The sequence below is a fragment of the Pimephales promelas genome, chromosome 21 (genome assembly GCF_988280905.1).
Source record: "Pimephales promelas chromosome 21, fPimPro1.hap1.1, whole genome shotgun sequence".
NCBI lineage: Eukaryota > Metazoa > Chordata > Actinopteri > Cypriniformes > Leuciscidae > Pimephales > Pimephales promelas.
The window spans coordinates 509,137-521,642 of record NC_142789.1 but is presented as its reverse complement, the minus strand read 5'-3'; the positions used below and the strand labels follow the sequence as shown (position 1 = coordinate 521,642).

Genomic DNA, 12,506 nt, shown 5'->3' with positions numbered 1-12,506 from the left:
TTTAATTCCCTGCCATTTGGGAAAAGAAATGTAGTGGCACGTTGTTCTTCCAGTCGTGTGTCTTTTATTCGCATAACTCTCCTTCTGTGTTTGCAATTTGCATAAAGATGCTTTTAAAAGTTAAAGGCAGGGTAGGTGATTTGCTCCAGAAACATGACATTTCTGAAAGTTTCTTCACCAGCAATCACTAACTTAAGTGTTGGAAATGCATTTAAATGCATATATGTCGTCTGTGGAAGGCGTAGGGCCATAAAATGTCCGTCCAATCGTTGCATTCGGTCGGTCACTGCACCAGAACCCTGAACCAAAAAACCACACCAGCGCCATAGCCACTGTGATGTCATATTCAGAGCAGTTTCAACGCTTTTTATGAGTTTCAATGTCAATTCTAAGTGAATCTGCATTAGTCAGGTGGTACAGGTGATGCTCATTATTATTGTGATGAGGTGGTTTAACCAGAGCCCGTCTAACGGAGAGCTTCGGCACTTCCTATTAGCCCCGTTGTGTATTATCTTGGTTGCAGTTGCATTAGAATTCCACTGGGGGTGATCACGGGCGAGAGCAGAATGAATGGGAGTCTATGGGGCTAAACGGCTAAAAGTGTTTCTTCCACCTGCTTGTCGTTAAATTAACATGGATTTTATTGTTGATTCCACAAGTTCAATATAAATTATAGGCCAAAAGTCGTATGAACGAGTACTTATGTCCTTTTGATTTCTTACAGGTTAGGCCGTTGTTGGCCGGATCACGCTAGCATTCTGCTATTGTGTGACGTCATCACAGTTTTGAACGGATTTTTAGAACAGATAAGTGAACTTAAAAATGCAGTTTTCAGCTGAGTGTATTATCTTAGCCCTCCCTTATGAATGCAACTTTCAAATTACTTGACAAAAAATTACATCCTGAGAAAAGTGGATTTCTGTGGGTGAAACCCCATTGACTCCCATTCATTCTGCACTCGACCGCGAGCGCCCCCGCATGGACAGAGACACGTTACTGCAGCCAGTCCACAACCCGGAAGTAACCAGCCAGTGCCAATTCTCTTCAATTAGACGTTCTCTGGTTTAACGCCGTCTCTCGTGCCGAAGATCATGTGTTTTGAAGGAGGTGTGGCTTTAGAGACGCTCTGAAGGGACAGTGAGATCTAACTCGCTATTGCTAGCATCTCTGAAAATGACCTACCCTACCTTTAATGACCAAATAAATCTTTTCATATCAAACAAATATCAGTAATTGATTATGCTATATGATGCACAACTATATCAGCTTTATTTGATCCCTGCTCATTACATAGCAGCAAGTGTTGTTGTATTTTCATATTTAGGCTGAATGTGTGTGTGTGTGTGTGTGTGTGTTTCAGAGCGCCCCGTGGTCTCCAGCATGCGCCCTGTGTCTGGTCCGGGCCGGCTGGAGTGGATGGTTCCTCTGGTGGTGGTGTCGGCGCTCACCCTGCTCTGCCTGGTCCTCCTGCTGGCCGTCCTGGTGTACTGGAGGTGAGACACTGACGGAGTCTCACTGATCTCCTGAGCACTCTCATAGATACACCACTGATTCCGACTCTGATTGAGTCACACAGACGGACGGACGCTCTTAAACACTTCATCTGTTTTATTGCTCTAGAGCTTGGCTACCGTGTGTGTTTGTGTCCGTTTGGATCCTGTAGCTGGTAGTTTATCACTCTGGGGCCTGTGGCGTCCCCGGGGCCCCGAGGGGTGGAATAAAAGCCAGTTAGGAGTGTGTGTAAAGTGTGTGTGTGATGTGTCTCTGGTGACGGTAAGTAAGATGGAGAGAGGCCGTACTCTTCCCTCAGGGTGTCGCCGTGGTGATGGAGGTGCTGAGGAAACGGTTGCCATGGTCACACCTGAGACTACAGATACGGTGCAGTGTGTACACTTCCGTTCATGCATTTGGAGTCGGGAAGATTTTTCAAATCAAGGCTACATTTATAGCAAAATATAGTCTGCTGCAAAAGGACAGCAAAACTGGATTATTATAGTTTAAAATGTAAAACATTTGAAACTTCCTATTTCAATATAATTTTGAATGTAATTTATTTCTGTAACTTAAAGCTGGATTTTCAGCATCATTACTCCAGTCTCTAGGTTCACATCCTTCAGAAATTACTACTTGAAATATAATTCTTTTGATCAATGTAATGCATCCTTTATCAATAAAAGTATTAATCTTCTAAATGACCTGAAAATCTTCAAACGGTAAGAAAATTATTAATTTGGTGTGGGCTCTCCGCCCTGGGCCCGAAGTGGCCGACTGCTCCCTCCTCTGGTGCTCAAGGGTCATGCAGTCACAGGGGGTCAAATCCTGTCCATCGCCAGATACTGCATGATAACACACACACACATCCATGCAAACACACTTGACCAAGCCCAAAATCTCTCCACAGAGAACACACATCTGTCACAGCAGTCGTAGCCTTGATCAAGGGGACTATAACTAACACACACACACACACACACACACACACACACACACACACACACACACTAGAAAACATAGACATGAAGTGTTATTAGGGCCCGAGCACTAACAGTGCGAGGACCCTATTGAAACTGTTAGGGTTATTTTTTTTTTTTTTTTTTTCTGCAAAGTAAGTGCCATTTTCGGGGCCGCAACATGCTCAAAAACTCACCAAATTTGGCACGCATGTCAGGACTGGTGAAAAATTTCGTATTTTGTGGGTTTCGCGGATGGGCGGGGCAAAATGGCACGCTAGCGCCACCTAGAAAATTGGAAAAAATTAGCCCCTCGTCCACGTTCAACCTACATGCACGAAATTTGGTGGGGACGTGTATCATATCAAGACGCACAAAAAAGCCTCAAGAACCCATACCCTATACTCGACAGGAAGTCCGCCATTTTGAATTTGGCGACCGATTTGGGACGATTTACACACTCCGTACTTTAACGAACTCCTCCTAGGGATTTAGTCGGATCGACTTCAAATTTCTGCTGTGCCTTCAAAAGGCATTGACGATGTAAAGTTGTGCTATCTGCGCGTTTTCGTCGATGGGCGTGTCCGTGGCGTCGATGATTCGCCATGAAACAGGAAGTTGTAGTAACTTGGCTGTAAATGCCCAGATCTACACGAAATTTTACACATTTGACAAGAGTCCCGCCCTGAACAAATCTACATGCCGACATTCACCCACATTCATAGCGCCACCTAGTGGCAAGAGGAAGTGACATTTAACGAAGCAGCCCCCGTCGCATGTTTGACCGACATGTACGAAATTTCTGTGGTACATCTACCATGTCCAGACGCACAGAAAAGTCTCTTGGAGCGATGCCCTAAACTCAACAGGAAGTCAGCCATTTCTAATTTTACCGCCATTTTTGGATGATTTACTCATTACCTACTTTAACTAACTCCTCCTAGGGCTTTAGTCGGATCGCCTTCAAATTTCTGCTGTGCCTTCTAAAGGCATTGACGATGAAAAGTTGTGCTATCTGCGCGTTTTCGTCGATGGGCGTGTCCGTGGCGTCGATGATTCGCCATGAAACAGGAAGTTGTAGTAACTTGGCTGTAAATGCCCAGATCTGCACGAAATTTAACACATTTGACAAGAGTCCCGCCCTGATCAAATCTACATGCCGACATTCACCCACAGTCATAGCGCCACCTGCTGGCAACAGGAAGTGGCCTTTAACGAAGCAGTGTGGCAAATGCACAGCCGCACTGGCTGAGCTGCAGAAAATGAAACGCGGCCGCCTCAGACCCCGACGTGCTACAGGTGCGAGGGCCCGCCCATCGCTGCTTGCAGCTTTAATTTGATGATGTTTCTGTTTGGTCAGATCCAAAGGATATTGGGAAGGTATTAGAACAGAAACTTCCCTGTTGTGTGTGTGTGTGTGTGTGTGTGTGTGTGTGTGTGTGTGTGTGTGTGTGTGTGTGTGTGTGTGTGTGTGTGTGTGTGAGGGTCTTTGAGTGTAATCTGCTCAGTAGACTGACTGAGATTACCCTCAGCACTACACGCTAATGTCTCAGTATATCAGATCAGATATCCTTACCTTCTGTCAGTGTGTGTGTGTGTGTGTGTGTGTGTGTGTGTCTGAGTCTCATGCAGGTGTACATGCGTATATGTATGTCTAACCATATGCTCCACATATTTACATTTATTCATTTAGCAGACTGTCTTTTCACATGTGTGTGTGTGTGTGTGTGTGTGTGTGTGTGTGGAGGCTAGAGCTGTTCTCCGATTTTGTACATTGAGTTCATTACAATCTGATTATCAATACCTAATCCAATTCTAATCTAAAGAAAGATGTAATTGTATCAGATCAGTTAGTCATTGAATGGACATGATTTACAGACAAACAGGCTTTATTTTGCAATTGACTTTTGGTAGAATCAATATTGTTATTGTTATTTAAAACTATCGAAAATCATTATTATTCATTTATATCAGTGTGTGTGTGTGTGTGTGTGTGTTGTCTGAAGTCCACCTGGAAACATTAACTAGGATGTGGCACTTCCTGTGGGCGTGTCAGACACAGTCATTTCCACTGATAAAGCAATGTCTTCATCAAAAGTTGGTATCAAACTTATATACATAATATACATAATATACAAGAAAATAATATACATTATTTGAAGCAAAATGTCATAATATATCTTGAATTATTTTACATGCTTGCAAACATCAGAAATGAAGTGTGTGTCAGTTTCCGTTGCGCTTTTATCTGTGATCCGCGGGGAGTGATTGTCTATAGAGACGTCGATGAGGATCTGATGAAACCTCATGATCTACAGCACACACACACACACACACACACACACACACACTGAAACTGCAGTCCTGAGAACAGTTTCATGAGAGACAATGTGATTATTCATTTCAAATCACATTTACACCACAAAATACAACACAAGCCTCTGACGCAATGTCCAGTTGGACTGGTTGAAGTGTGTGTGTGTGTGTCTTCTGGCAGTGTAGAGTTGGTTTTCACATTGTAATTTCAGCTTTAAGGAATAATTCACACAGAAATAGATGTTCTGTCAGTTTATTTCTATATTGTTCATAAAGTGTATAACTTTTATTAAGCATTGTGAGCTGTCAATGAATCATAAAGTGTATAACTTTCATAATTGGAACAAAAATGTAAGAGATTTTATAGAATGTCCATGCTGAGCCTTCCCCCTCACTGACAGAGACATCAAGCTCCAAATTAGACAAAAAACACCATAAAATGTTGGCCATATTATAACTTTCTGTGAGGAAACACCTTTCACAACACACTCATTTTAGCATATCCAAACGCGTCTGATCAGGTTTCAGTAAAATATCGGTTTGTTATTCACACCAGGGTTATTATCATTAACTAAAACTATTAAAAACATTTCTGTTTATTGAAATGAAGCTAAAATAAAAATCAAGTTTAGAGAAATATTACAGAAACTTAAACTAAACGGAACTTATAAGTTAAAGCAGTAAAACTAAATGCAGACTAAAACTAAAATAAAAATACATGTAAATAGTAATCAACAAAATAAAAGCACATAACAAAATTAAACCAAATTTTATATGAAAAAAAAAATAATAATAGTATAAAAATTTGATAAAAAATATCACACAGTTATTGCACGGCTTCACAGGATGAGTTGTCTGAACTAATTTTATTGTGCTTTTATTTTTGGGGAGATTAAGAGTTAAGAATTGACTCGAATTCGATTGTGAGCTAGATGTTTGTGGTATCCTTCATTGTCTTAGACAGAAAGAAGAGTTAGGAGTTCAATAGAAGAATGGAGTTGGACATAAAGGAGTGTCCATCTGGAAGGGTGTGTGTGTGTGTGTGTGTGTGTCTGTGGTTTATCAGATCAGTTGTGGACAGATCTGGGATCAGTGAACTGTTCACGCCTGACCCCAGCAGCTCTAGCTCGTGTGCATGTGATGCGCCTCTCTCCACCCCCTCTCTCTCTCTCACACACACACACACACACACACACACACACGGCTGTGTTTGCTCAGCGGCAGCATGCAGTCTCTCTCCGCTCCTGAAATCCCTCGTTCTCTGCAGGGATGAACAGCTTATGTTCTCTGCTGTGCATCAAGTACAGGTAGGACAGACGGCGTCCACAACCTCCAGTTTCTGTAACTTTACAACAGCCGTCTCGTGTGGGCTTTCTCTTTCTGTTTGTTTACTTTTGCTGGATGTGGATTTAGTTTTGTACCTGCTTATCTGTTCTCTTGCAATGTGAAAGAAAGAGGTAAAACCAGTTTACGTCTGTCGGACCTGAAACACTGCCAGTAATCTGTCCTGACAGTCTGTGGCGTTTGCTTCTAAATGGACTTCATACAGACGGATATAGACGTTTAGCTTAAACACGTGTATAGAAAATGTTTCACATGGATTTTGGGAGTAAAAAAGTTGTCAAAATTAATAGACAGTATTATAATGCATTTATTTACAGTCATTCATTTATTAATTTAATTCATAACTCAAAGTTAAATGGGTTTTTTTTATGTGGAGAGTTTGGGTTAGCCAATAACTATGACTTTAAATATGTGTGTCTATATATGAGGAATAGTTTTTTGTTTAATCTCTTTATCATTCAGACTTTCATGGAACACAGAAAAGGAAGTTTAGCAGAATGTTCACTTTAATATAAATACATAAAGTATGACTAAAAAATGACTTCTTTTGCATTTCAGTGTAGTATATACTGTATAAGCTTGTACTGTAAACACATGAGTGTGTGTGTGTGTGTGTCTTGAGGAAGTGTGGGGCTCTAATCTGCTGTGAGCGTTTGATTTGTTCTTTGAAAAGAGGGTTCAAAGTTCATCTTGATCCTGTCATACGTACCCAACAGACTGTGTTTACTCTGGTGGGGATTGTCACCTAAAGCACTCCTCCTCCTGGGAACATCACGTCACCTGACCATCTCTCCTCTCGTCTCTCGTCCACAGGAGGTGTTTCCAGACGGCTCATTTCTACGTTGAGGACAGTAACTCGCCCAGAGTCGTGCCCAATGAGAGCATCCCCGTCATCCCCATCCCAGGTACGTGTCATCTAACAGATCTCAGATCAGCCTAAAGATACATACGGAAGAATTACAGGCGCTTTGATGTGATCAATATGATGAAACAAACATTGTCTTTGTTGCTTACCTGTTGCATTATAGGTAAAAGGTTTGGATTACATACGATTTTTAAGAGTGCTAAGATTGAACTAACTGTGTCTGTCGTCTTAGTGTGTGTGTGTGTGTGTGTGTGTGTGTGTGTGTGTGTGTGTGTGTGTGTGGAATAGACCTGATCTCGGTGTTCTCCACAGACTGTTATTCTGTGCGATTAGTGTGGAATCTAAAAATCAATTTCTGCATTGATTTTGACATGAAGTGGCTATAATGATGTTTTCAGCTTCTGGGAAACGGAGTAAACCAGCTGTGTTCAAAAGCATGAGGTGCTGGGCATAGGGCCACCTTGAGGTTGATGTCATCAATATTTTCTCTTTCTTATACTGAATGGTACTTACCATTTGAATAAACTCTTAGCCTACTAAATAGTAGACTTCCTCTCACACTATGTGTTGGAGAATCATACGTCAAATCCTTTGACTTTCTATTCTAAGTGTTCATCTGGTGGTCAATAAAATGGGTAATAAAGCTATATGTACTTATGATAATTATATCATAACATTTGACTTGGGTCAGTAAACAACCACCCAGAACACACTAGCACTGCCTAAAGGCCAATTCACTCCACACAGACAAACGCCAACAAACGTGCTTATTCCCTATTAATGTCCTAGCAACCACTCACAACACCAAATCAACACACCTTGGCAACCATCCACGACTCCCTATTAATGTCCTAGCAACCACTCACAACACCAAATCAACACACCCTGGCAACCATCCACGACTCCCTATTAATGTCCTAGCAACCACTCACAACACCAAATCAACACACCCTGGCAACCATCCATGACTCCCTATTAATGTCCTAGCAACCACTCACAACACCAAATCAACACACCCTGGCAACCATCCATGACTCCCTATTAATGTCCTAGCAACCACTCACAACACCAAATCAACACACCCTGGCAACCATCCACGACTCCCTATTAATGTCCTAGCAACCACTCACAACACCAAATCAACACACCCTGGCAACCATCCATGACTCCCTATTAATGTCCTAGCAACCACTCACAACACCAAATCAACACACCCTGGCAACCATCCATGACTCCCTATTAATGTCCTAGCAACCACTCACAACACCAAATCAACACACCCTGGCAACCATCCACGACTCCCTATTAATGTCCTAGCAACCACTCACAACACCAAATCAACACACCCTGGCAACCATCCACGACTCCCTATTAATGTCCTAGCAACCACTCGCAACACCAAATCAACACACCCTGGCAACCATCCATGACTCCCTATTAATGTCCTAGCAACCACTCACAACACCAAATCAACACACCCTGGCAACCATCCATGACTCCCTATTAATGTCCTAGCAACCACTCACAACACCAAATCAACACACCCTGGCAACCATCAATGACTCCCTATTAATGTCCTAGCAACCACTCACAACACCAAATCAACACACCCTGGCAACCATCCACGACTCCCTATTAATGTCCTAGCAACCACTCGCAACACCTTATTGACAGCCTGGAAACCATCCACGACTCCTTATTAATCTCCTAGCAACCACTCGCAACACCTTATCAACAGACCCTAGCAACCATCCACGACTCCCTATTAATGTCCTAGCAACCACTCACAACACCTTATCGACAGCCTGGAAACCATCCACACGACTCCTTATTAATTTCCTAGCAACCACTCACAACACCAAATCAACACACCCTGGCAACCATCCATGACTCCCTATTAATGTCCTAGCAACCACTCGCAACACCTTATCAACAGACCCTGGCAACCATTAGTGTTAATTTCGTTAACGAAAACTAAACGAAAATATTTTCGTCAAAGCACATTTTTCACCGAACGAAAACTAGACGAGACGAGACTAAAATCCCCACTAATAAACAATAACTAGGAGTAAATCAGAAATAATTTTCGTAGACTAATAAAGACGAGACGAAAATGCAGTTCGGTAAATAAAGACTGGGCTAAAATCTATGGACATTTTAGTTCACGAACAAAGACGAGACGAAAATTACATATTATTATATGATATGGTTTTGTCAAATACTGTCTCCTCCTCCGCCTCCTCGTCAGCTCTTCCGCCACACACCCACTTTCAAACCTGGAGCGGGCGGGCACAGTCAGTCAGAGTAGCCTACACAACACGGAGCAGACAGGAGCTGGATTCACGGTGAGGCGGCGGCGACAGGTTAAAAGTAAACATGCTTTGCACGGGGCTCGGGAGAAAGAAGAGACGTGATATGTGGACACATTTTGTTACAATGATAAACTAACTAATGATGGCTAACTTTCATAGCATTTAGTATCCAGGCTGGGTATGTTACGTTAGCTTCTTAGCACGTAGCGACCGTAGCCACTTGTTGATAGAATTGTATGTGAAGTTAAATTTATGCTAACTTAGATATGTTATACTGACCGGGCAACTATAGTTTCAGTTAAATTTGATTAAAGCAGACAGACGCTTTAAAAAGATTTCATACGTTCTAGCAAGCTATGCCTTGTTTCACCTTAAATACTGTACCTTTATATACCATGTGAACTAGCTGGCAGGAAAGCACTTTTGTTGTATCAGTTGGAGTTTTTTTTTTTTTTTTCACAACATTGACCTCAAATCTATTTATTTTTTTATTCTATGTGAACTAGCTTTAAACAGCCTGCACTTGTGTTAAGTTCATAATACACTTTATTTTATTTATTTGTTTCCTTTGTCAGGTGTATTTTATTTGTTTTAATGCAAGCATTTGTGTTTGTGTCTTTGAACCTTAACAATGTTCAAAATAAATATGAAAATATTGTCAGTACATCTTCCATGTCTGCATGTGTTCCTTAAAATTGTGTTTTTTATCAAAAAGATGAAAGAAAATGTTGAAATGTGAAATAATTTTAGGAAATGTTTAATATTATCTGCTGACAACAAAGTAAAAGGTTAAAATGATGTCCTGACTAAAACTAGACTAAAATGTTGACAGTTTATTTTGACTAAAACTAAACGAATAAAATTATGTTTTCTTGGACTAAAATAAAGACTAAAAATCTCGACTTATAGTCGACTAAAACTAGACTAAATAAAAATGGGATGATGTCGACTAAATGTGATAAAAACTAACAAGCGATGCTGAAACTGGACTAAAACTGAAACTAAATTTAAAAATGGCTGGTAAAATTAACACTAGCAACCATGCATGACTCCCGATTAATGTCCTAGCAACCACTCGCAACACCTTATCAACAGACCCTGGCAACCATCCACAACACCCTATTAATGTCCTAGCAACCACTCGTAATACCTTATCAACAGACCCTGGCAACCACCAATGACTCCCTATTAATCTCCTAGCAACCACTCGCAACACCTTATCAACAGACCCTGGCAACCATCCACAACACCCTATTCATTTCCTAGCAACCACTCGCAACACCTTATCAACAGACCCTGGCAACCATCCACGACTCCCTATTAATGTCCTAGCAACCACTCTCAACACCTTATCAACAGACCCTGGCAACCATCCACGACTCCCAATTAATATCCTAGCAACCACTCGCAACACCTTATCAACAGACCCTGGCAACCATCCATGACTCCCTATTAATGTCCTAGCAACCACTCGCAACACCATATCAACAGCCTGGAAACCACCAACGACTCCCTATTAATGTCCTAGCAACCACTCGCAACACCAAATCAACACACCCTGGCAACCATCCACGTCTCCCTATTAATGTCCTAGCAACCACTCTCAACACCTTATCAACAGACCCTGGCAACCATCCACGACTCCCAATTAATATCCTAGCAACCACTCGCAACACCTTATCAACAGACCCTGGCAACCATCCATGACTCCCTATTAATGTCCTAGCAACCACTCGCAACACCATATCAACAGCCTGGAAACCACCAACGACTCCCTATTAATGTCCTAGCAACCACTCGCAACACCAAATCAACACACCCTGGCAACCATCCATGACTCCCTATTAATGTCCTAGCAACCACTCGCAACACCTTATCAACAGACTCTGGCAACCATCCACGACTCCCAATTAATATCCTAGCAACCACTCGCAACACCTTATCAACAGACCCTGGCAACCATCCATGACTCCCTATTAATGTCCTAGCAACCACTCGCAACACCATATCAACAGCCTGGAAACCACCAACGACTCCCTATTAATGTCCTAGCAACCACTCGCAACACCATATCAACAGCCTGGAAACCACCAACGACTCCCTATTAATGTCCTAGCAACCACTCGCAACACCAAATCAACACACCCTGGCAACCATCCATGACTCCCTATTAATGTCCTAGCAACCTCTCGCAACACCTTATCAACAGACCCTGGCAACCATCCACGACTCCCTATTAATATCCTAGCAACCACTCGCAACACCTTATCAACAGACCCTGGCAACCATCCACGACTCCCTATTAATATCCTAGCAACCTCTCGCAACACCTTATCAACAGACCCTGGCAACCATCCACGACTCCCTATTAATATCCTAGCAACCACTCGCAACACCTTATTTTCTGACCGGGCCGATAATGATCACTGATGTTTAAATGGACATATATCCGCCGATACGGCTATAGTGGGTGATAAAGGTCGTACAGGTGTAGCTGCTGAACTCATGACACTTTTGGAATGGAGTTCCTGTTGTTAAGGAAAGGTTTTCTGAAATGGTCTTGTCATGTTTACTGTAAGCTGGATTGGACGAGTGTGAGCTACATTGAAGGGTTTGTTGAAAATAGAAACAGTAGATGTTTTGAGAGTCCCTGTTGTTTATCTGGTCCCTCTGCATGTTCACACTTTTACATGCATACACATTGGCCAATTAAGGTTAGGAGCCGTGTGTGTGTGTGTGTGTGTGGGTAGATAATTAGTTAGAGCATAGCGTGCAACAGAAGTGGACAGTGTGTGATTTTTCCGGGTCTGAAGGCCCAGGTCCGGGTTACCCAGATCTTAATGCAACGAGAGCCATTGATTTGCTCAGGCTTTCCCATAAGCACTTCATTGGACCCGATTGTCATTGTTGTGAGGTGGCACGGCTCACAATAACAGTGGCACAGTGCCCTCAATCCAATTTAGGCGTCTGTGTTCCAGCTTGGCGAGGCCTGGCCTCGGTATTTACAAAGATCCATTTAGTGTGGACAGCAGCCTCTCTCTCTCCGCTGGCTCCGGCTCAGATGGCGCTTCGAGTTCACTGTCCTTTCAAACATGGACGCTTTCCTGCTAAATACAGCCTTCAGTTTCTGGCTGAATCTCCCAGTTTGTTTCTGGCGTCAGTGGATGCCAAAATTCGTTTGTTAGCAGTATTCAGCTGTAGACACTTTCGGAAAAAGAC

General features: G+C 42.4%; 1 protein-coding gene across 4 annotated transcripts in view; it reads left to right on the top strand.

Moving 5' to 3' along the window:
- Positions 1–12,506, top strand: part of ptprga (protein tyrosine phosphatase receptor type Ga) — a 281,085-nt gene that overhangs the window by 246,170 nt on the left and 22,409 nt on the right. For 3 of the 4 annotated variants that reach the window (XM_039656230.2, XM_039656229.2, XM_039656231.2), the window contains 2 exons: positions 1,361–1,493; positions 6,924–7,015. In XM_039656230.2, the coding sequence (XP_039512164.2) occupies positions 1,361–1,493; positions 6,924–7,015 (225 nt within the window). Of the gene's footprint in view, positions 1–1,360; positions 1,494–6,033; positions 6,074–6,923; positions 7,016–12,506 lie in introns of all 4 variants that reach the window. The other variant, XM_089125112.1, reaches the window with a different exon arrangement.